The 25,655-nt window shown below is 27.3% G+C and overlaps 6 protein-coding genes across 14 annotated transcripts in view; 3 read left to right on the top strand and 3 right to left on the bottom strand.

Annotated features, from left to right (window-relative positions):
- The window catches only part of LOC126915448 (uncharacterized), a 160,044-nt gene extending 157,475 nt beyond the window's left edge, over positions 1-2,569 (top strand). For all 3 annotated transcript variants that reach the window (XM_050720127.1, XM_050720128.1, XM_050720129.1), the window contains 4 exons: positions 320-480; positions 766-974; positions 1,401-1,676; positions 1,949-2,569. In XM_050720127.1, the coding sequence (XP_050576084.1) occupies positions 320-480; positions 766-974; positions 1,401-1,676; positions 1,949-2,142 (840 nt within the window). In that variant the 3' untranslated portion in view covers positions 2,143-2,569. The remainder of the gene's footprint in view (positions 1-319; positions 481-765; positions 975-1,400; positions 1,677-1,948) is intronic.
- Positions 2,570-2,676: 107 nt separating this feature from the next.
- LOC126915478 (transmembrane protein 234 homolog) lies at positions 2,677-4,722 on the bottom strand. Its single transcript, XM_050720196.1, has 4 exons — positions 4,572-4,722; positions 4,270-4,421; positions 4,036-4,195; positions 2,677-3,965 (listed from the first exon to the last, which is right to left on the bottom strand). Exons 1-4 carry the CDS (start codon positions 4,585-4,587, stop codon positions 3,883-3,885), a joined length of 411 nt encoding a protein of 136 aa, XP_050576153.1. The 5' UTR covers positions 4,588-4,722; the 3' UTR covers positions 2,677-3,882.
- A 441-nt stretch (positions 4,723-5,163) lies between these two features.
- On the top strand, positions 5,164-7,393 carry LOC126915466 (charged multivesicular body protein 7). Of its 2 annotated transcripts, XM_050720182.1 has the most exons (6): positions 5,164-5,497; positions 5,572-5,717; positions 5,783-5,869; positions 5,947-6,718; positions 6,795-6,990; positions 7,087-7,393. In XM_050720182.1, the coding sequence occupies exons 2-6, from the start codon at positions 5,650-5,652 to the stop codon at positions 7,167-7,169; spliced, it is 1,206 nt and encodes a 401-aa protein (XP_050576139.1). In that variant the 5' UTR covers positions 5,164-5,497; positions 5,572-5,649; the 3' UTR covers positions 7,170-7,393. The 2 variants fall into 2 exon arrangements, with proteins under 2 accessions (XP_050576139.1, XP_050576138.1); XM_050720181.1 differs by having other exon boundaries at positions 5,572-5,869.
- A 271-nt stretch (positions 7,394-7,664) lies between these two features.
- Positions 7,665-11,402, bottom strand: LOC126915462 (modular serine protease-like). Its single transcript, XM_050720176.1, has 8 exons — positions 11,044-11,402; positions 10,695-10,725; positions 10,154-10,546; positions 9,590-10,005; positions 9,305-9,514; positions 8,468-8,766; positions 8,057-8,390; positions 7,665-7,956 (listed from the first exon to the last, which is right to left on the bottom strand). The coding sequence occupies exons 1-8, from the start codon at positions 11,081-11,083 to the stop codon at positions 7,724-7,726; spliced, it is 1,956 nt and encodes a 651-aa protein (XP_050576133.1). The 5' UTR covers positions 11,084-11,402; the 3' UTR covers positions 7,665-7,723.
- A 37-nt stretch (positions 11,403-11,439) lies between these two features.
- LOC126915468 (pseudouridylate synthase 1 homolog) lies at positions 11,440-13,727 on the bottom strand. Its single transcript, XM_050720184.1, has 7 exons — positions 13,603-13,727; positions 13,349-13,506; positions 12,727-13,125; positions 12,276-12,618; positions 11,952-12,207; positions 11,734-11,879; positions 11,440-11,633 (listed from the first exon to the last, which is right to left on the bottom strand). The coding sequence occupies exons 2-7, from the start codon at positions 13,416-13,418 to the stop codon at positions 11,573-11,575; spliced, it is 1,275 nt and encodes a 424-aa protein (XP_050576141.1). The 5' UTR covers positions 13,419-13,506; positions 13,603-13,727; the 3' UTR covers positions 11,440-11,572.
- Positions 13,728-14,468: 741 nt separating this feature from the next.
- Positions 14,469-25,391, top strand: LOC126915449 (ATPase family AAA domain-containing protein 2-like). 6 transcript variants are annotated; one of them, XM_050720131.1, is made up of 17 exons: positions 14,470-14,834; positions 14,924-14,945; positions 15,490-15,718; positions 15,932-16,286; positions 16,358-16,529; positions 16,716-16,797; positions 16,888-17,137; positions 17,221-17,435; positions 17,543-17,835; positions 17,922-18,239; positions 18,310-18,491; positions 18,570-18,756; positions 18,839-19,317; positions 19,393-19,578; positions 19,856-19,891; positions 20,127-21,006; positions 21,252-25,391. In XM_050720131.1, exons 2-17 carry the CDS (start codon positions 14,943-14,945, stop codon positions 21,339-21,341), a joined length of 3,957 nt encoding a protein of 1,318 aa, XP_050576088.1. In that variant the 5' UTR covers positions 14,470-14,834; positions 14,924-14,942; the 3' UTR covers positions 21,342-25,391. The 6 variants fall into 6 exon arrangements, with proteins under 6 accessions (XP_050576091.1, XP_050576088.1, XP_050576090.1 ...); XM_050720134.1 differs by lacking the exon at positions 14,924-14,945 and having other exon boundaries at positions 14,469-14,834; positions 21,470-25,391; XM_050720133.1 differs by lacking the exon at positions 14,924-14,945 and having other exon boundaries at positions 16,716-16,782.
- Positions 25,392-25,655: the final 264 nt, after the last annotated feature.

Raw genomic sequence — 25,655 nt, 5'->3', positions numbered from 1 at the left:
GGGGCTAACTTTTTAACCAATTTGACTGCCCATTTGTTTGAGGCGATTTTTGGAGGGAAAAAGGGACGCCTAGATTTGTTTAAATGAAAGATTGTGTTAATTTTTTTATTATTAACATAGAGTTTATCCACCCGAATAACATTTACTTGAACCCCTTTTTTTTTATTGTCCATAGTTACAAAATTATAGCAAGAAACTTGATCATCGTATATCGAGTTCTATTCGACTTCCGTGTTTCTTGTTTCTTTCTTATTGTCTGTTTCAGCGGAATAATCCCGCGACTACGTTACTGATGCTTGCATTAATTTGATTGTTTCAGACAGTGGATAAGAAGCCTAGAATACCGGAAAGCGAAATCTTAACCACCGGGACCGAGGACGAGGAAGCTTCATCCGCACCCGAACGTGTTTCTGTACAAAAAAATTTGCGTTTCTTTGGAGACACTGATCAGGAGTCTATTTCTTCCAATAGAGATCGCAGGTGGGCTGCATCCATTTGACATAATAGCAATTACGATAATGCTTTGCTAAATGGCAAATTATCGGGAGAGACATATTTCAAAGAAATCTCGGGTATCTGCCTTCTCCATTACATATATTTATTAATTCCTTTTTTTTTTTTTGTATTTTATATAAACTTTTTTCAAATTTTTCAAAAAGGCAAATACCTATAAGTATTCGAAGGATTAAAATGTGCATAAAAAATAATAATGTACAAAATAATAAATTAATTTTTATTGCACATACAATTGTTTGCGTTTTATAGAAACAAACGAGACGACCATGCCTGTTCAGGGCGTGATGTTACGAATTCCAGTCGCCACAATTTGGGTATTTTGTCTCCACCCCGGAAACCACCAAGGCTCGCTGAAAGTGCATTGTCTTCCGGTGAGAGTACAACAGGAGATAGCAGTCAACAAAGTCAGAACTCTCAAAGATCACAGAGATCTGTTGTATATCTTCATGCTGCTACAGGTAATTATTAACAATTGTCAAATGTGTTATAACAATTAAATATATAATACGTATTCAATGTTAAACAGTTCTAAACTTCAATAAGGAAATATCCAAATTTATTTTGTACCGTTAAAAAGTTCTTAAATTATTCTTCTTGAGAAAATGATAATAATAAAATAAATAATAATAATGAGTCTGACAATTCTTTCTTTTTGTAGCTACTTTATTTTTTCGTATTAAATTTGATCTTGATGGAGTAATATTCATTGGCATATTTTCACATGTAAAATAATTACTTGAAATTTATTTTTATTTTTTATAAATTCTCACATACTTACTAACATTATAAAAATAATTCCATTTACCTTACTGTAAAAACTATCGTAATCGATAAATTATATCTTGTATTTCGATATCTAAAACACGACTTATATTTTTGTTTAGTGGGCGAAATACCTGGTCCGAATGAGAGACGTAGAGCAGCGAGCAGGGAGGAATTAAATCGACCACTTCAATCACACACGAGAACAGTATCGAGAAGTGTCAGTGTTCTTGCACCTTGGAAGCCTAGACATTATAGAGAACCTTTCGAAATAAATTACGATCAACAACTGCATTCAAAACCGCTAGCGACTATGAGACGTAGGCAGAGAAGTCGTGAAACGCTAAGTCGTCGTGGAAAAGATATACGACGAAGCAAAGATAATCTCTCGAAAACCGGTAAAAATTAAATAAAGAATACCTACAAAATATAAAATGTGGATAGAAAATTCACAGAAATATTTTGAATTTTTGATGTGACAACTTGAACAAATGTGAATTTAAATCTAAAATAATTATATTAAAGCAAAAACAAACTTTTATGAGGTTTTGTAAATAAATGGAAAAAGGAAAATATTTTATTTATGGAAGACTATTTTTTTATCCACATTTCATATGTTAAGAATCATGTATCGGAGTAACGAATTAACGCACAATATTTATTACTGCAGGCACGATTAATCGTAGCACGTTGAAATCGAAAGACAAGCAGAAGGTGGACAGAACTGTTTCCACGGAATCGTTGGCCACCAAATCACGGAGCGCTAACTCAAAACCAGAATTAAGCAGGTCCACATCGGTTCCACGCGATCCGAATAAGAGTGCGGGTTGGTTTAAGCTGAAAAGTAAAAAATCCCGTGCTTGAAGGGCAGGCCATTGATTAATGCTAGTCTTGAGTTTCATAAGTATGTAATTCGTAATCGTAAGGGATTAACGATAACACATTCGTCGGTCCACCACCGTGCTCGCAAAGAACATAATTATAAACAAGTTATTCTATCACTTTATTTTGTTTCTTCTAATGTACAATCAGAGATCCGCCTTAGATCGCAAACGGTTTAATGATTAAATAAGTAATTTTTATTAACCGAATAAAAAAAATTGACAAGTTTCTGTTTGTTGTTTTAATATATAATCATTATAACTACAATTAATAATGTAAATTTAATTATGACGTTGATTTGTGAACCATATTGCGCATAAACTACTTTTGTGAACGAATTATAGCCACATGCGGATTCGTGACAAAATGTAAAATTATCTGAATATGTACACACATGGTTAAAACACTATTTTCTAGTTGTTTCATTGACTGACACACTATCCTTTTGGATGATTCAATCTAAACTGCCAACAGAAGAGGACCAACAAAAAAAGAGCACAACTGGAAGACACATACTTATCTAAAGCATCAACTTTTATTTTAATGAGATCTTCACAACCTAATATTCCTTTCACAACACAGCCTTCTCTCTGCCAAATTTAACAAATTAAATTTGTTGCATAAGATGAGAATGCATTCAGAACCAACACTACACTACTACCTTTTTTTCTTTTGTGGTCTATAAAAACGGAGAAAATAATTTCATTTCACCGTGAATCAGAGTGCCATTTCCGTTTTTCTAAGTATCCATACACATTATTTCAACTGAAATCAAAATTTCTGAACATGCAAGGTATTTTCTTAATATATTGATTATATTTTAAGATAAGAGTGACAACATAAAAAAATATTTCTTAAATTTTATCATAACAATCACCATCTTTGAGTGTACAAGGAGATACTTAGCAGTTATATGTATAATTTCTAAATGTTTATTGTGCATAGATCAATTCAATCTCATTTACATATACTAATTGTAAATATTTGTAATAATAATCTTTATTTCTAACAATGATCTTTATATTTGCTTTATTATGTTTTCACTTAATCTTTTCTTCGGCTATTAATTACCACATTTTATAATTTTTCAAATTAATTGTGAACATATGATGTTAACAGTAAAACAAGACACTTTGAAAAAACTTACAGAATTTAATCTGTTTTACTGTAATATGCTATTATTTCGTACAACGATGTGAATTCAATAATACATCTACAATATTCCTTCCTCTTTGGTGCTGTTTATTTGTCATGTATATATTGATGATTATAGTTCATATGTAAATATCATGAATATATAGACAATGTATCGATCTATCTATAAATTTATATTATCTATTAATATAATTATTTACTTCTTCAGAAGTGTACGAAATAAAAATGTTAAATGTCGAAGGATTAAAGTCTCAAAATGAATTATATTTCATGTGTAACACAGTTATTAATCTGAAATAAATAAATAAGCATAATACCAAATATTTTCAGTACTAAGAACAAATCAGTGTCATAAATTCCATGTATTTTATAATAACATGTAACCCGTTATTTCTGATCTATATAATCATAAAATATATGATTATATTCTCATCAACATAATTATATCTATATAATTATTGTAATATAAATATTATTTTATTTAAGACAACAAAACAAATGAATCCGTTAAAATTTTAATTGCTATTTGCAACTAATAAAACATTCTAAAATGAAATGCTAAAAAGGTTAAAACTGTATAGTATTGTCTATTTTATCCCAAGAACAAAGGACTGTTCCAACCAAAATCAATATCATTCCCATGTATGTATCTGAAAATTAATATAATTCACATGAATTCCATTATAAATTTTATTTAAAAATAACAAATTATATACCAACTTTTGTGTATCTTTTCTTCACCCAAAATCCAACCAGTTATTGCCGTTATTACAAAAGTAAGAGAATTAGTGACTGGAATGGCAAGTGATATGTCTACTTTATTCAAAGTTAAAAAATATAATACAGAACCACATTGATTAATGATAAATGGTATAATGTACTATAAAAATAAGAATAATTATTAAAATCATAGCACATCTGCATATTTCGGATAATAGAATTTTTAAATGAAACCTTTAAATTTGTAATAAGAAAAGCAAGTTCTTTAAAAAATTGACAAAATTTAGAAGATGATTTCACGTTTTCTAAACCTTTAGCTCCTTTTTTAATAAATGGATTGGTTACACCCCACAAAAACGCCACAAGAATGAGGAATATTATAGAATCTATAAAATAAATTCAAAAACTAAACAAGTTTTAACGTTATTATATATGTAATAGCTTGCTTAATAAAAACTCATTACCTTAAAATATATTATGTAATTTATAATAACAATGAAACTAAAATTAACCTAATAATAACAATATTCACTTACCTAAAGACGATGACATTTTTATTATATTTCAATATTTACTGAATATTAATTTATACATGCAAAGATATTTATATAAAAAATTAATATTGTTATCGAATTTCAAAAAGCGTGACCGTGACAGTAACAATGACAGATACTTATAACCTCAAACTATGAATACAATAAAGTTTTAAGGTTTGTCAGATCAGGCGAAATTAAGAGAAAAGATCGGGTGGTAATAGAGAAAAGTAGTATAAGTGGATTAGTGACGTCGTGTCACGACTCATTAGCTGCTATTAGCAATCATTTATATTAATTGATCTTCAAGTAGTAATAATATTTACATTCTTTAACTTAAGATAATTTCAATATACAATTCTTGTAAAATAATACAATACAATTCTTATAAAAATTATATTAAAAATGGTTATATTATAATTATATGTTGTTATCACGATATGCGTATCGCAAATTGCAAGCACCATACCGTATGAATGTTCCTATTTGTTTTAACAACGAGGAAACGGGATGAAACGCCTGTAGTTAGAAGTAGAAATATGATTGTTGTACATAATATAAAATGGCAGTTTGCCTAAATTTGAATTTTACAAATCATTTCTAGCATCGAAGCATTTTTTTTTAAATAAGAAATTTACTGTAATACACGTTAGTCTAAGCAAATGTATTTCACAATTTAAAAATATATCTGCATTTTATAAAATGAATAAATCTATATAATAGTAAAGTATCTAGTAATAGCAAAACTGGTAATAGATAGAATAATAACTGAGGTTAGGTGCTTGTATTACGTTCTCAAAACGATTTAATGACAGTTTTATCGAAAGGAAGATTCTAATCAACTTTTTAACAATGAAAAGTTATTAATATCTGATAACATTAAAAAAGATTTTAATCATATATAGTAGAACTAATATTATCATAAAAAGGTAAATATTATTGTTTTATGTTTTCTATTTTTACATGTAAAAATATAACCTAACTTAAAAAAATATTCTTTTAGCTAAAAAAATGACTACAAAAATTGAAGATGTAGATAATAACTTACCACTTCCCTCTGAAAAAATGCCTAAATGTTGGAATGAAGAAGAAAGGATCAGTGCTTTGTTTTCCCCTTTTAGAACTAAATCTGCTAATCCACAAGATTGGGTATCGAAATATAATTTTTGGCAAAATTTAATATATGAATGGTTAAAATACACTAAGAGAAATAGCTTTTCTATTGCAGACTTAAATGGTGCTTTTAGAAGGAAAGGTTGTACACCGCTTTGTTTAGTAACTGTTGTTGAAGAATTACATCGGTAATATTATCTTCATAAATTATAAAAATACAATTAAGAACAATTTACATTGAAGATTAATTTATATAATATTACAGAAATAATGAAATAATTCCAGAAACTGAATTTTTGAAAGAACCCTGTGAATCATGGACTGCATGGTCAATTGATACATTTGTGAAAAAGCCACTTGTATGGTCATTTTCAAAAGTTAGAAGTTATGTTGTTAATAATGAAATTAACAAAGAAACTAGATATATACATTTACAAATCATTAAAGAATTTGGAGATGTTATACTTTCTATTTTAGAAAGAAAAAAAGAAAGTATTCTTATACCATTTTCTGAACTAGTAAAAAGTTGTAAATCTTGCATAGATAAAAATATATTGGATAATACTATAATGTTAATCTTAATATGGTTGATGCGTGAAAAAAAGGTGGTTTTTAGAAGTGATGAAAATCAAAGTGAATTACTGATTAAAATCGCTGCACATTCATCAGATAGTATAACAGAAATTGAAGAAGGCTTATACAAGTTAATAAAACAAGAAAATATACTTATAAAAGAAATAGAACTTATGGAAGAAGAAAAAATTAATATTATTAGTGAAGCAAAGTCATATGTAACAAAAGGTCTACGACAGGTAGCAAAAACATATTTGAGAAAAAAAAAAGAATTGGAAAGTACTATTGAAAAGCGAGCTCAAACACTTAACAATATTCAAAGCCTTATAACAAGTATTCAAGATACTCACACAAATACTACTGTGATATCAACTTACAAAATAGGATCAGATGTATTAAAAAAACTTAACAGTAGTTGTTTATCAGAGACTAATGTTAAAGATATTGTAGATGACCTGTCAGAAGTGAGTAAATTTCGGAACTAAATAGTTAATTTTTAGTTTTCTTATATTAAAATATTTATGTTGATCGAAATTGCAGGCTTTGGAAGAGCAAAAAGAAGTACAATGTATATTATCAGAGTCTCTTAAGAATGATGATTCAAATGTTGATTTAGAAAAGGAATTGGCAGAATTAATGGAACTTGATGAAAATATTTTGCCTTCAGTACCAAATACTAAATTAAATTCTACCATAGATGAACTTCAAAAGAACTTAAAAAACTTACATGTTGAAGGTAAAATGTTTATATTATATTTCTTTTTATTGTAATGTTATATTAGTTTTATTATTAACGTCTAATATTATGTTTGATATTATATTTTTTAAATAGACGCTACTGTGTCCCATGTATCATCTAAATTACCAAAAAGGGCTAACAATGAAAAGATATCAAAACAATATGAATGTGTGTAAACATAAATAAAATATGGATATCACCAAAAATTCTGTTTAGAATGATTTGTCTTTCTGTGACAAGTACAGTAGTAATTATAGTACTTGTATATGTATGTGTATGTATATATTTTATAATAGTTATTGTATATTGTTTTATAACCAAGGTTTTATATAAATGTTATGCTTGTAACAGAAAAAATAATAATAAGTTTAAATATAATACTAGTTGCACTTCTATAAAAGTATATAATTTATTTTGTATAAATTAAAAAAATAATATTTAAAATTTATGTATCAAGAGACTTTATATATTCATACATTTTTAACATGTAAATCACCTTACACATTTTTTATTAAATATATTTGAAATATTGTATACTTTTGTATCTCCATTGTATGGCTTCAATAGTATATGACACCTCATTTATGTATAAAAGAATGATTGTACATTAATATAAAAAATATATATTATCTTATGTTCTATGTAAAAAGAAAGGTAAATAGTACTTTAAATCTCAGTTACATTAGTATATTTCATTAGAGATAGAGTATAAGCAATGGTGAGCATTTCATTATGTAGGACACACAGGTAGTAATGATTGTTGGTCTATCGATAAAATAATATCCTGAATCCATAACAAATGATTGGAAACTTGAGTATACAAAGAATATGTATCACTGTTACATGTTGTAGACCCTCCTGTTGTTTTACTAATAGTAACACTAACAATACCTTTTAAGTACCACAATGTATTGCTGCTAAAAATCAATCCACCTCCACTGTCACCATTACAAACTGAAGACCCTGTGATTTACATATTTTTTATCAACTTTAATGTAAAATAAACAATGTACTATAATTTTATATTAAATTTTAAAAAGAAAAACAATAATATTATACTAACCATTTACATAACCTGCACAAAACTTATCATTTGTAATAAGTACTTGTCCTGTTTCAGGAACAATACTTGAATGTTTACACATACTGTAAGAAACATATGGCACTGTAATTTGTTGTAACATTGCACTAAATTCTCCTGAAGCAGTCCTTCCAAATCCTGCGACTTTTCCATACATTCCATTTTCTAATTTAATCTCATCCTTCGAATCTAAACATACAGGTACTAATCTGTTTGACAATGTAAGTGGTGGTGTAACTTCCAATATAGCTATGTCATTTTCATAATTTCCGCTAAGTCCTCTGTATCTATCACAATGATAGTATATATGTTTTACCTGAAATGTGTGCAAAGGACCTGATTATTATAATAGTTATAGAAATTCGAAACACTAAAAATAATAAATGTAGATACCTTTGCCTTTTTCACCGTTATATTATTATGTAAAGGAGAATCATAATCTTTAAAAATATTGCCTGTGGCTATGTAAAATTTTGAAGCATCGTCCAGTTTCTGAGCCACTTCATCATAAACACAATGTGCTGCCGTAATTAGAAGTCTTTCATGAATAACAGTTGCACCACAAATAAATTTTTTTGGTGCAGAAGGATTCTCCGCCTTATAGAGTGTAGCATGCCACGGAAATTCGGAAATATTAGCTGGAGCTCCATTTACAATAGTTGGTATATACTGTACAGGTAGAAGACCACATGCTAAAATATATATTTGTATTATATCATTAAAGAGAAATAATTATTATTATATAAATTTGAATGGTAGCAAACAATATTCAAAATATTAACAAATTTTCATTAGAAATTCTTTAATTTTATTATAATGTATATCATAAGCATTACTATAATATTATATAAATTCCACTGAATATACATAAATATGATTAATATGTGCAACTTATTTCACACAGATTATAATACAATATACTTTATGTACTTAATAATACTTTCTTTTAAATTAAAACCTTCATTATAACGCATTGAAATAATGTATTAATTTATAATTATAATACTGTATAAAATTATTTTATATTATATTTTTAGTATTGAATCTTTTAGACTTTTAACAACTTTATTTCCTATGCTAAATCACTATCTGGATCATTATTTTTCCCTTTATTTGTATTAATAACAATTTTATCATCAAAAACTTCTATAAACATAGAGTAATTTCTTTGTACATCTGTTTGTAATAAGACAGAAGAATTATTAATATAAATATTTATCATTAGCGGACCTGGAATACACTGTATTGGATTCGGGCTCCATTCACCATTTTTATTACATGTAACTCGTGATGATGCAAAGTTTGTCTGTTCTTTGTAACCATTACGACAGAATAATATTGCTTCTGTTCCAGGAACAGGATTTGAACATGGAGTATATCCACCATTGCGTCTACAACTAACACCTGTTGAAGCTGATTCTAATCCTTTACAACGTATTTCTATAAAATACAAGTATATTTCAATAATATCTTTTTACTATTTAATAATATTACTTTATAATTTTTTTTCCATACCTTTACATTCTGGAATATTTACCCATTGGCCTTGCAAGCTACAAAATGGACGAGTATCTTTACTTAATTTATAACCAGGATTGCATTTGTATATTAATTCTTGTCCTGGTTCTAACCGTGTGCCTTGTGCAACATCACAATCATTACATACTTGACCAGCTTGTACATCACAGCAATATGATTTGTGTAATTTCCAATAACCGTTTTCTGGTTTTGGTGGTACAATACAAAATTTAGAACTAATAGGAGGTATTGGACGCTGTGTTATAGGAGGAGGAGTTAAAGTTGTTCCTGTAGTATATTTGCATTTTATAGGATCTTCATCGGAACCATCTGCACAATTTTTAACTCCATTACATTTTAAATCACCATCAATACAGGCACCATAAGCACAACGAAAAGATAAATTTGGACAGCTATAAATATGTCAAATAGAGTTATTAATAAATTAAGTTTGATTATTTCTACAGAAATGAATTATAATGCAAGTAAAATTGCAATGTAGTTCAGAGATATTTATACAACACTAAATTTATGACTTTTTTCTTCAATCTTGCAACTTACATGATTGAACCACATTGCAAATATGTCTCGTCTGAATTATCTGCACAGTCTGCTTTACCATCACATAGATTACTTTTATTAATGCAATGCCCATTAGCGCATGTGAATTGATCATTTCTACACAATACAGATGAAGACATATTGGATGAAATGCCTGTACATCTAGACAATGTTTCATCACTATTGTCAATACAGTCTTGTATTCCATTGCAAGTTACATCTCCATCTACACATGCACCATAAGAACATCGAAATGCATAATTTGGACATATGATTTCAGCTTTAGTACACTCTACAACTGTTTCATCAGAGCTATCTTTACAATCTGCCTGCCCATCACATAATAATTCACTCTTTATGCAGTCTCCATTTTTACATTGAAATGTTTCTATACTATAAGAAAGACATTAATGAATTTTGTTATAAATTCATGAAATATAAATTTGTTAATGAATATTATTACTTTCATATTAATGGCGTAAATAAAATATCTTATTGATGTAAAATATCAGTATATTTATAAAAAGATATATTAACTTACCCACATTGCGTATATCCATGTTTCATCAAAACTATAAAATAAATAAACTATATATTTTACATTTCAAATTCTTTATTTTATTTTATTTTAAACCTATAATTTGTACATTAAGCTATAAAGAATATATATCGTATATCCTTCTGCAAGAAATTGTTTATAATTTCGAATAATAATAATAATATAATTACGAAAAAACAATATAATTTCACTCCACGATAATATGCTTTATGTTATAACATATATTGCAGATATACTTATTATCTATGGTTGGGATATATAAAAATTTGTCAGAGTTCAAGGTCACTACTAAACTAGTTTAGTACAAAAAAAAAAAAAAAAATTTACTTACTGAATATAATTGTTAAAATGATAATTATCGTATTTTTCATAATAACGAAGAAAATTGCCGGGAAGATTCCTTTTGCTTCTTTAATGATGAATTCTTTCAGTCACTAATCCTGAATCAATCTGGAATAACCCGTTTGAGGCAACAAGTATTCTTATCTGTTTGTGTGTATGTTTGTGAGGGGAAATACGCGGATGCATATTCACTTTATTCTTATTTGATGATCATATGTTAAAGCGAGACAGAAATAGCATATAACTAATATTTCACACACTTGGAAGATACGAGAAAAATCAAAATACTTGCAATTATAGACGTACATATAGTAAGCAGAGATAATTTGTTACAATAATTTTTTTTAGATCAACGATAAATGAATATATTCTATAATTAAATAAATTCTTTTAGATTTTTTATATATTCGTAATAATATTACAGTTTAAAATAGTTAAAAATAGTTATATTGACAAATATATGTAATTATACTTTTGATAAAAAATACAATGATCTTATGATACATATTCACACTGTACTAATATTCTTTAAATGCAAATCTCTTTGGTGTTAGGATAGATGCCAACCAATGTATCATTCTACATTACACTTGTCAAGGTAAATATTTTTATTAAAGTATTCTGTAATTTAAAAAATATTAATCAATTACTCTGTAAATTATTACATAAAAAAGGATACACTTTTTCTGATATTTCCTTATCTATTATATCTTGTAAAATGCATTCTTTATAAAATTTGTCAACATCTTCATTACATTCTTGCCATTCTAATGTTTTGTGAAATCCATCTTTTCCAAATCTTTCATTATAATATTGATAATGTACCTAAATAAAGGAAGATTTTAATTAAATAATTCTATTTCATATTTGAAACTAATTAAAATTAAAATATCTTACAAAATGTAAACTTAGTCCTAAACCTGGTGCAATAGGGATGTTCATTTTTTCTAATGAAAATACATCTTTGATAATATCACTTGTCACAATATTTCTACAAATCCCTATTATTAAAGATACCATTTTTCTAATTTGATGTAACATAAAACTTTGTCCTTTTATTTCCAGTACTGCAAATTCCATATTATTTGCAATAAATGTTTCAACACAACGAAAGTATATTATATAACGCTTGGCTCTTGGATCTAATGGCTTTCTAAGAGAAAGTAATATAATAAGTAGAGAAAGTAATATACTAAGATTTTACGATACAAAATAACTTACGTTTTTGATGTAAAATTATGAAAATTATGTGTGCCTTCTAATAATTTCAAAATTTCATTTAGCTTGTCAAGCATTTCTGGAGTCAATCGGAATTCATGATATGGCTTTCCATCTATCATAGCTAGTTGTTTAAGTCGTTGTTCTTCATCTACTTCTTCCTCTTTGTCAATTTGTAAAAAATTTGGATCTTCTGGAGCCAAAGCAAATGAAGGAAGAACATATCTGTATGTTCTAGCATCGCATTTATTTTTACTATTAAAAGTTTTTGTTACCCTCTTTACATCAAATACTCTGATATCCTTTGGAAGGTACTCATTTATATCTTCTTTATTTACATGATCAGCTATAATTGATTATGAGTTAATGACGTTAATTATTATTTTAATTAACATCATTCACAATTATCGCTGCTTTATTCATATAACTGTAAAATAAATAATATAATACTTACGCAATTGTAAAGAAACAACTTGCCTAACTGCTGATACACCTTTATCTGTACGTGCAGCTCTTTGAAATTTAATTTCTCTTACATCTTCAAATTGTTCTTCCGTAATAAAATTTGCTTTCAACAAAGCAGATAATAAACTTTCTTCAACAGTTTTCGTACCACGATTAATTTGCATACCACAATAATTTCTGCCAAGGTAACCTAACATTATTACAAAGTTTTTCCTTTTAGCGTTGTTTTTTCTTTGTACTACATCTTCAGTTGGTTCTACCTTTGGAGCTTTTGTTATCATTTCATAACTTTCATCGTTCATTTGTCTTTTATTAGTTCGTTCAATATTATTCTCATCTTGTTTAATACTGTTAACTTCGACTGACATGTTTTTATTTAAAAAATGATCTAAAATTAAATATATATAATTAACATAAGAATACATATATATAACAAGAATAACAAAATAATTTGAAACATTAACATTGAACAATTATTTGACTCAATAGATATCACTCATGCCTTATTATAATATTTTTCAATAATTTTGAAATAATTGTTCTATATTTTCATTCAATAGTAGCGTTTTATATGTATATACATGTATGTATATGTATGTTAATGAACTTACCGTATTGCAATCTTATAAAACGGAAAAATGTTAAATTATTTCTAATAATATACTGCTTGCCACAAAACATTAAAAATATTAAATTAATTCTTAAAAACAATGCATAAAATTTTTTAATTTGTCAGTTTTTTTGAGATACACCTTTATAGGGTTATAACCTATAAAGTAAGATATTGTATATAATTTTAATTATCTTTATAATTTATATATATTATACAAACAGAACATTCACAAACTGTATATAATTTACAGACACTGTATAATTAGTAAATATATAAAATATTATAGATTATTATCATAATTTCAAATAACACCCAAAACTACAGAAACTATAGAAATTTTAACTTTCCAATAAGTACAAATATATGACATCTAAAATGCATTTAAAGGAAACATCTTTCAGTAGCCTATGCTTTCTTGTTTACTTAATTTTATTCATGCCTAAACCAATTGCGAAATATATGTAATTTTAAACAATTAAGTAAAGTTTTAACAAATATATTATATTATTTCTTAAATATATTTTTGCTTACGATGCAGGTTTTTACACACTTCTACTGAAGAATTAAAACACTATCAAATTTTAATAATTATATTTGAGAAAAAGGAAGTGGAAATTAAAAATAAGTACAAGTTTAATAAATTCATTCCGCATTAACTTAAATAAAATATATTGAGAAAAAGTGATCTTATGTCTCATAGCATTTCATATGCTAAATTTTACAGAATTACAGTATCCTTTTAATTAATCATTTTTAAAAACAAATATTTTTTTATACAAAATAAAAAATGCATCTATTCTAGTATACAAAAATATATAACTCAATTTAAATTGATTTTAAAATTTTTGAAATGCCAACTTCCGGAACAGTCATATGATTGTAATTATTAAATTTAGCACTTTAAATAACAAAACTTCTGATTTTTTGTGCGATCAGTATTTCAGAACATATGATACGAACTTTTTTGCAATGATAGATCTATTCTGTATTTAGTCAATGTTTGTACCAATAATTACATTTATGCATACATCGTACACTTACCATCAGTAGTTAACTCGTTTTATTTCAGAGCGCGCTAATATCGTATTCTTGCATCATATACTTAAAGGTGATCACAATTGCAAACGGGTTAGGTTAGATCTACAGATACATTTACAGCTAATTTCAGTATGTGTTCACGTATGCAATGATAGTTTGCGGATACGAATTTTGTAATCATCGATTCGACAAGAAATTTTTTATTGCAACGACGAACTTATTGGTTATAACATGTGTCATGTGGATCTTTATTATTCATGTTGCTAATGTAACATAATTTTAAGTGATAGTCGATCATAAAACGACCTTTGTGGAGGTTCAGTGTGCATGCGCTACGTGCACTCAATCGAGGCAGTGGTGTTACTTTACCTAAGGCATATGACGGACGTTAGCAGTTTTCTTTTTACTTTAAGTATAAATTGGCAGCAAGAACTGGCCAGATGAAGGTAATTTATTTGGTAAAATGCTAAATATTTCGAGCATCGATGACCTCAAATGCTAAATAATTCCTGAGGTTAAAATTCGTGTGTTTCAGGGAGAATCTAATTGCTTCTATGGTGCTTTGTTTATTATTATTATAAATCGTGCATATTTTAATTTCAATCATCTTTTTTACATTTTCTATGGTTAATTATTAATTGTATCTTCACTTTTTTATAAGAAGCATTTTACATTCATTTTCATACTCTTCGGCGTTCTGCAAAAGTATTTAAGTGGGCGGTGTTCCATTTCGTAAAAAAGAACAACAAAAAATACGAAAAAATGTTTGTTAACTGTCAAAAAGTTCTATCATTGTTATATAATTTATTTCATTATATTATGAGTCAAATATACCATTTTTCTACTGTATTTCACAAGAATACTTGATGTTATGCCTTCTACTTCAATTATTTTTATAAAATATTACCATTCTAATTTAAATAAGTTTTTAATACATTTATATATGTATAATAGTTTTAATAACACACACATATATGCACGCGCGTGCTGTAGATTAATATACAAGATTAATATATTAGTGTAAAAGAGCAATATATGTATAATGATTAAATCAGTTGAAATTTAAAAAAGAAGTACTTTTAATTGTATGATACAATATAGATAATGTCAGATGATGATGCTGCATTGGACTCAATGGATACAGAAGAAGATATCTTTTCTCCAAGAAATCGTAGTCTGGGCTCTAATGCCAGAAGGGTTAAAAGTTTGCGTACTTTACGATCACATTCAAATTCTACTTCTCATATATCTATGAATAACTTAAGTGTGCGCCGTAGCACACGTCATAGAATGCAAACATATGATAATCTTAATACTAGTTGGATTTTAGGTAAAGCATACCTTAAAATCATATTTGATTCTATATGTAATATATATCACTTACAATCTTTTTAAATCTTTTTTAAATCATATCAAGAAAATTATTGAATATTATGTAACATATAAAGTCTATCTTTTAAACATGTTCTAGATAAAATAGTTGTTAGATAAGTAAAAATTCTTGTTATGTGAAGATTTTTTAATTATTTCTAATGTATTTTAGGTACACAAACATTGAAAGGTTATCCTATGTTTCAACAACATGGTTCTTCATCTGATAAAGAAATGGTGGATGAAGTTCCTGAAAGAAAACGTGATGTTAGGGAGCGTATGCCTCTTAGATCACGTGAAAATCATCCTCCAAATAAAAACTCAAGACATATTAGAGAAAGAAGCGAGCATGACAGACAAAATAATAGAGAACTTAGAGGAAGAGGTGATCGTGATATTAGAGAAAAAGTAGAGCAGGACAAAGATATCAGAGATCTTAAGGATAGGCAAGAAAGGGAAAGAACAGACAGGGATCATAAAGATAAAATGGAAACCAGAAGTAAATCTAATGAGGAAAAGGATGTAAGGTAAATATTCATTAAGGTAATTTATAAAGCTAAAATGTGATTAAATCTATATTAAATTAACCTATGTATAGAACAAGAAAGTCTGACAGTCCAAGTAGACTTAGAGAAGGACCAGCTACAAGACTTGGTGGAAATTTAAGTGAAAAGGATGTGAAGCCTAAAGTAGAACGTGTTGAAGCTGATGAAGATAGCTCACAAGAAAGCGAAAAACCTGAAAATAATGATAATTCAGAAAATGAAGATGTAAGTAATTTTTTGTAATTTTTTTGATGAGCAATTATATTCTAATTTTTAATATAAAGTAATAAAATAAGAATATTATTTTATCATTTGTACATTGATTAGTACATGTATAAAATAATGTTAAATTAATGAGGAAAATTATTGTTAGAACATAATGAGAAGATAAAAAATACTTGTTATTGTCAGGGCTATGAAGATATGTATACCCGTATTAAACGAACTAGAAGGACAGCACAAAGGCAATTACCACGGGGTAAGAAACTTACAGGTTCGATGTTTATCTTTGACATAAACATGTTACTATTTTATATGACTAAAGACGTTTTTCTATATTATTTCTAACTTTATATTTTTATAGTGGTAGATAGTGATTTAAGTGAATCTTCCGATTCCCCTGGTCCTAGAAAGTATAGTTTACGTCAGAAAAAACCAACTGTAGATAGATTCCAAGCTAATGTAGAACCAGTTCGGCGATCTATAAAGGCACTTAGAAGTGTTCTTAGTAATTCCATGAGAAGGCGTAAACATAGAAGCAAAAGTACAAGCTCTAGCGATTCCAGTGATTCAGAACCACAACGTTATGATAAAAAGAAAAGTAAAAAAGCAAGGTAAAAAGAGAATTTAGGAAATATTTTGCTAGATTAAAAATAATCATATAAGTTATTTTTCAAATAAAATCATTTTATTGTAGGCAATCAGCAATACCTCAAGGTGGACCACCTGATCGTAAAGCAGATATAAATCCAATTACTTTAGATACTAATATTAGATTCAATGATGTTGGAGGCTTACAATCACATATTCACTGCCTTAAAGAAATGGTTGTTTTTCCTATGATGTATCCAGATGTTTTTGAACGTTTTCATATTACCCCACCAAAAGGAGTATTATTTCATGGTCCACCAGGTATATCTTGTATACATCTATATTTATTATTATATATTTGTAATTACATTAGTTATATCTAAAGTAACACATTGTGATTATTAATACATCTTTATTTATTTATCTAGGAACTGGTAAGACGTTGATAGCTAGAGCATTGGCAAATGAATGTAGTCAAGGTAATAGAAAAATGTCGTTCTTTATGAGAAAGGGCGCTGATTGTCTATCTAAGTGGGTCGGAGAATCCGAACGCCAGTTGCGATTGTTATTTGAGCAGGCTCAACAAATGAAACCGTCCATAATATTTTTTGATGAAATAGATGGCCTTGCACCTGTTCGAAGTACGAAACAGGATCAAATCCATGCTAGTATTGTATCTACTCTTTTGGCGCTTATGGATGGCCTCAGTGATAGGGGAGAGGTTAATTATTTCATTTTTGAACACATGTTTAAGCGCTTAATTATCAAATATTTATGATTGATTCCCATTCTTTTTATTGGTAATAGGTAATAGTTATTGGAGCAACAAATAGAATAGATGCCATTGATCCAGCATTACGTAGGCCAGGTCGTTTCGATCGGGAATTATTTTTTCCTTTACCTGCTATGAAAGAAAGACTAGAGATATTAAAAATTCACGTTAGCAAGTGGAAAAATCCCCCACCTGATCAATTGTTAGAGATATTAGCTGAAAAAGCGACAGGTTATTGTGGCTCAGACTTGAGAGCTTTATGCACTGAAGCAGTTTTGCAAGGATTGCGAAGAACTTATCCACAAATATATATAACAAATAATAGGTTACTTTTAGATCCTGAACGAATCAAAGTATGTTATTATTATTTGATAACATATATCTATTAAATAAATATAATAAGATTATATATATTTTTTATAGGTGAAAAAACGGGATTTTTTACAAGCTAGTTCCATTCTTGTACCATCATCACAAAGAGTGTCAGCTTGTGCTAGAAGAAAATTACAACTTTTCATGGAACCCTTATTAGGTCCTTTATTGGAAGAGTTACTTAACTCAATAAAAGGAATATTTCCACAAGGAGTTAATTCTGCTATGGCAAAGTAACAAAATTTTAAGAACAACTATTTTACTGTTATATTTACCTTTCTTATTTAATATTACTGTCTTAAATATTCTAGAGTGAAAATTACCAAAGGAATTCATCGTCCAAGACTATTAATTTCCGGTGGAAATTTGTCTGAAGGTCAAGGACCACATTTAGCACAAGCATTATTATATCATATGGAACATCTACCAATTCAAACATTAGATGTTAGCACTCTTTTTGCAGAAAGTGGACGATCGCCAGAAGAAACCTGCGTTCAGGTTAGTTAACAATAATAAAAGGAAACATGCATTATTAGTAAATTATAATTAAAAATATTTTATACGATTTTAAATAACATAGGTATTTAACGAAGCTGCCAGGAATGTGCCGTCCATAATTTATATTCGGTCGATTGATCAGTGGTGGCCACTTGTACCTGAAACTGTAAAAGCAGTTTTTTTGTGTCGTATTGCAGCACTTGATCCTTCTTTGCCCATTTTAATTTTAGCCACAAGTGATAGAACATATCAGGATCTTCCTACTCAACTTCAAAGTCTGTTTAGCGAACTTCGTAGTGAAGTTTATTCTATGAAAACACCAACAGCAGAACAAAGATCCAAATTCTTCCGACCTATCTTCATGGTTCAGAGCTTGAAGCCACCGAAAATAAAAGATGACAAAGTAGAAGTTCTAGAGGAGCTTCCTTTAGCACCAGATCCTTTACCAAAGAAATTAACAGAAGAAGAAAAGAAAATAATGTATGAAAAAGAAGAAGTTTCGTTAAGAGAATTAAGAATTTTCTTGAGGGAAATTTGTTCAAAACTTGCAAGAAATAGACAGTAAATATCTTCATATTATAACTTTTTGTTTATAAGGTGAAAATTAATATCAAATATTAAATATTTACATTGCAGATTTTTCATGTTTACAAAACCAGTAGATACGGAAGAAGTGCCAGATTATAATATGATAATAAAACAACCTATGGATTTAGAAACCATGATGACAAAAATCGATATGCATTGTTACCTTTGTGCTCGAGATTTTCTTGATGATATTGATCTCATTTGTAGAAATGCTTTGGAATATAATCCTGACAGGTCAGTGGGCACAGTATATTACATTTGTTTTATCAAATCCCTAACCAAATCTTATAAAACTATATACTTCAATATTATAATTTAAATACGGAAGCATTTGGTATGTTTTACTACTCTGTTTTCTTCATAAATTATTCAAAAAGAATGTTGCACAGATATTATTTTTTATTATTACTTATTCTCCTACTTTTTTTGTCATTATACATACAATTATAAATAATATAAATAATGGAGTTAAAGTTGATACTGACATTCATGTTGTGTGTTTTCATGTCAGCTTACGTGATAGGCCTTCCCTTGGAATATTAAAGAGGTAGTTCAGATATTCCTGTTTATCCGTTGCTGTTGTTGCTCCGTAGTTAAGGTGGCTTTCAATTGCTGACATATTTTATTAATTATTTATATATGATGCATTATATGAAGAAAATTGTATTATTGAAAGCCACTCATATTAGTTCATGTTGCTTTTCGATAGTGATATATTTCTTTATAACATTAATATGTATGTATTATATGATATACATATATTATGTAACGTTCTTTCACAGAGATCCAGCTGACAAATTGATAAGACACCGTGCATGCTCTCTTCGTGATAATGCATACGCATTAATAAAAGCAGAATTGGATTCCGACTTTGAGGATAAATGTCGTGAGATTTCGAAGAATCGTAAAATTATTGAAAGTACGTCTAACAACGAGGTAGAAAATAAGAATCAGTCAAAAGCAGAGCAATCCACGTCTGGAACCGAACGAATAGATAAAAAAGACACTGCGAGTCCTAGTCATTCCTTGATTGTAAATGGAAGAAGATATAATAACTCCAGAAAACGTAGAATACCAGCTTGGGCACGGGGCTATGTAAAAAAAGTTCATAAAAAGAAGAAAATCGCATTTGATGAAAATGTAACTGTATCTGATAACAAAGTATGTTTAACCAATGAAACAACAAGTATAGATTTAGAAAAATTCCAAGAATTTGAAACTGAAGCAAATAGTGTTTTGAATGGTCATGTACCTTTGTTTGATAATTCTGATTCTGAAAACGATTCGCAAAATGAAAGTTCAAAAGACATGCAAGGAATTCAAAGCAATAATGTCAGTGATCAGCATATTGATGAAATTGAAAATATGGATATATGTTTTACGGAAGAAGAGAAGAATGCGGAAAATAGTGCATCTAACTCATCGTCTAGACGGGGAAGTATAGATGAATTATCGTTTGCTATTGAAAGTGATTCTAGTCCAGTCAGATTTGAAGAAAACGAAAAGTTTGTAGTAGATAGGAATGAATTGGAGAATGCATGGCAAACCACCGTTGAAATTACGAAGGATTTTCCTGTAGAAGTACTATGTGACATTTATGTGCAACTAAGTCGATGCGTAGGAAAATATGCTCAGAGCTACGATAGGAAATCACTGCCAAAGGTAAATATATTTTATTTAACCAAATTTGTTATATTTATTCATTTTTCAATATCATGCAATATCATTTCCCTATTTAATTAATTATTCTAACATTCATATTTGTCATTAAATGATATCAAGCAAATTATTATTTGTTTCTTATTGAATCTTATTGTTGTGTATGACTTTTCAATAGAATAATATAATGTAGAGAGAATAATTTTTTTATGTTGTATAAGGTATCTTATAATTCATAATGTGTATAGGAGTTGCTCAAGGAAGTGAAAAGATTTGAAGAGTTCAAGACAACGTACGAGAAAGTTCATCATGTCGCTAATCAAACCGACATATTATAAGTCACATATTACTTTTAGTATCATTATAACAAAATTTTTGTACATTTACACTAAACAAAGATTATCAATTAATGTTAAATCACATGATGATTTAAAATAGTACATTTTTTTCGTTTCAATCTTTACAGTTACTGATAATTAATAAGAGGAAGGAGGTAACTTTAATATTATATAGATATATATGAAGAAAAACCGAAATGGTGCATTCGAATTTCTGTTTTTAAAGACATGGTGAAGTATAACTGTGCGTTAATCTTACAAGGAAAAGAATGATCGTTATATATGAAACTAAAAGGATACGATTTTAATCATTTATCTCTCAGTATCTAAATATAAAATGATAAATTATTATAATAATATTGGCTTATAATTATTAGTGGCTGACATAATATATCTCACAGTAAAAAATTTTGATATCAAATTTAGATACTTCAATAATCATACATAATTCTCAGTTAATTATAAATTTTTACATAAAAATTCGTATAAAAATGCAATAAAAGTAATTAGTTAGAAAACTACAAATAATTTGTTTTCTGTGTAAGTTGATTTTAGTGAGATACTTGTGAAATAATTTTTGCGTTAATATATAGTACTTCATGACTCAAAGAAGTATATTTCTTCATAACAAAATTTTGCAAATGGTGGTTATACAAAGATGATGGTAATTTAATACAATATGTACTTAACTATAGTTTTTTACATATGGTACTTGGCAGTACATTATATCAAATTATTTTATTGTATCTGCACATAGTAGAATTCTAACAAATCTTCATAAAATACATTATAGATTCATTATATGCGCCAGTTATTACTTTGGATTTTTACAGACCTTTACATAATTTTTATAAAAGTACTTTAAACATAGACATATCTTGACATATAGGTTCCAACATGCATATATAAGGTTACATGTGCTCTATTTTTAAAAAGAAATTGTTTAGTAAAGTAACATTCGATATAAAAATGTTTAAGTTTTAAATTTAAATTGAGTAATTTTATATAATTTTTTTACTGTTTCATTAGAGGTTATTCATCAATCATTAAAGCAATGAGAACTTGAAAACAAATTTCATAAATTGTAAAACATGTAAATACATTCCAAATTTTATGAACAATATTACATATTGCATAATTAAATACCTTTGGCATGTACATATAATGAATTTTTAGGAGTAGCTTGTACTAGATTTTGATATTTATTATATGCTTTCTTTTCGTATTTAAAAATCATGGATAATTTAGTAAATTAAATTTAGATAATCTGTGTATTATTTAAAATAACGCTTGATACAATGATTTTTCATCAATGTGAATAAAAATTACTTGTATCTAGCATAAATTTGTCATTCTTATATACATTACTGATTGGTCATATATAGCGACTGGTCACGAATGTTATCGTGGCATTATTAAAAATTTGAATTTGTTATTTTAGATAGTACGATTTTATTGAGTACAATTATAAAATTATATAGTTGAATTATATTTAGGTAATTAGTTTTTTAATTATAATGTGGATAATGTACAATTGAAACATGCTCGTCGGTTTATTTTGACCAAAGTTATAAACAATAAGCAAAGTAATTAAAAAATAGATTTTGATTCAGTTATGGGTATAACAGTGGATATAATTGAAAATCAGTATAAATATGAAATACCTCGGTAAAAATCGTAAACATATGCAAAGAAAATCGTATTTGTATAAATGTTAGAAAATATTTAACATAAAACTTACATTCTAGATTCGTATACTGGTTGTGATTTATACTGTAACAGTGAAAGAATAGTTACCAAACATTATAGATGAGAGAAAAAAGATTTAGTAAGAAGAAGAAAATAGTAAGTTCTTCCTATTGACATTGTTCATATAAATAGTATTCACTTATATAAGGAAACAATGTGTTAGCAAATGAATTTCTTTATTTAGTTTCAATTATTTACATACATATATATATATATATATGTAGAATACATACTAAGTTTAAAATGGATAGTAAGAATTAATAGTAACTCTTATAATCAAGCATGTAACAAATAATACTATATTCTTAAAATAATACTATGTAACCAATAACTGATACAATTTCAAATATTATGATATGTTATTAATAAATTGGTAATTATATAATTTTTTATACTTATATTGGTCAAAATTTGCGAATGTGAAAATTAAATTAAATATAAAACATTCATTTTTCAATTATAGCTAGTATTATAACTGAGTTTTACGAAATTACAATTAAATTACTTAATATTTGTTAGAATATAGGGATGAAAAGACTGAACTCTAGAAATGCTCATTACATAGTATTTATTCCCCTTGTGTGTTACTCTCTATATTCAAATTGTACTAGCAAAATAATTTTCAGTACTCTATTAGATGAATTTCTTTAGTGTACATACCAAATTTTGAAATAAAATAATTTATATATATAATTTTTAGGACAATTATCTATATGTTTAATGTTTTGATATATGCTTGATGTTTTAGGATGATATATTAGAGTTCAAAGAATGAATGAAGATAATTTATGGTAAAAATATGTCATGCCAAGAAAATTCATTTTATTTTCATTGCTAATTAATTATAATATTTTTAAAAAGTTTGCATTCTTTTCATAATTTAATTTAGTATTATATGTAAAACTATTTCTGTATTTAATTATTAGTATTAAAAATGTTCCATGCGCATACGTACACTGTTTTGTATAAAATTAAACTGTACTAACAGTAAAGGAACTAATGTTTAAAAGTTCACTAAAATTTGTAGCAGTATTTCAAAAGATTTAAAAATATTTGTTAATGTCTTTGTTAAGATATCTTTTTATAATTGTACACGAAATACAAGTGATTTTATAAGAATTTAAATGTAAATTAAAAAATCTTAGTTCACGTATTTTTGCACAATTTAGAATTTAATTTGGACTTTTAATAATTGGGATGCTTTTTAATTGAGTAATTTATTTAATTTTACATCAAGACACTTCACACGAAATTTAGTAAAATTGAGGATTTGAATATTGTACTTTCTCTTGCTCAGGTGTCTATCCTTTTATGATAAGGATAATCAACATTATATAAACTAATGCTACATTATGGAAATTGAATAAGTATTGGTATTGATGTTAAATAAAGAGAACTAAGTTAACAAAAATAGTGTTACCATTATATGATATCATTTATAGCACTCATGATATATAAGAAGCAAGGAATTTAAAGTACTAAAAACGAGCTGTAATATTGCTTCTAGTTTCTAAAGCATTAACAAAAAGTTCAGCGATATGAAATTTTGTTTGAAATTTGTATGTTAATGGTATAGTCTATATTCAGATACTTTTTATCAGCTCAATTTAATTCAGTAATATAGTATCCATAAACTTTTATTTAATTCAAGTATATCCATTAAATATCGCTGATATTTGCCAAAGAATTTGTATAATATCTCAATGATAAAGATTGAAATGTAAATCTTGATAAATAGCAAATGATACAGAAAAATCACATATGCAATTAATACAGATTGAAAAAAGGACATTAATTGAATCATTGTGACTTTTCTGTTTCCATTGATATATTTTACATTCCACTTTATGATAAATAAATCCGAAACGTAATTACTCCAAGAATAATTTCTGGTGCTATTTTCTGATGTGCTATCATCTCTGTATTACCAAGAATAAGCAAAAGACAAAAAAACTGTGTAATTACATGTACATTGTATTAATCGAGAGGTTCCCGTAACCACTGCCGTTTGAACTAACTAATATAATTACTTTGCTAAAATATTCGGATAATAAAGATTGTAATGCTGCTATTTGCAAAGAACATATTGATCTACGAATTTAATGAAATTTTTATTGAATATGTATGTTCGTACAATATGACCTTTGGCAGACAGTAGTTTCAGACATATGAAGCATATGTGTAGAAGATATAGGAAACAAAACAAAAGAGCATACACTGCCTTATTTATTTTACCATACAGGTAATGTTTTATTGTCATTCATTGTAGCATAATAAATTGAAATTTCATAATTGTAATAACCTGCTTTATTTTTAATTACCTTTTACTAAATTCCTATTATCCCTTTATAAAAATGTATGATATCATTCCTTCATAAAATTTATTAACGAGTTAAAAATGTCTTTGTACATATTGAAGATCTTAAGTTATGTTATAAAATAGTATAAATATGAAATAAATATAGTTTTTTAATATGATTCAATTCATATTACTTACATATATCGAATAATTAAGTAACATCAGTAATAATAACATTCACTTTATTGCTTAATGCATAATGTTTA

Source organism: Bombus affinis, chromosome 4 (assembly GCF_024516045.1).
Source record: "Bombus affinis isolate iyBomAffi1 chromosome 4, iyBomAffi1.2, whole genome shotgun sequence".
NCBI lineage: Eukaryota > Metazoa > Arthropoda > Insecta > Hymenoptera > Apidae > Bombus > Bombus affinis.
The sequence above is the reverse complement of the archived record's forward strand: the minus strand, read 5'-3'. Positions and strand labels throughout refer to the sequence as shown.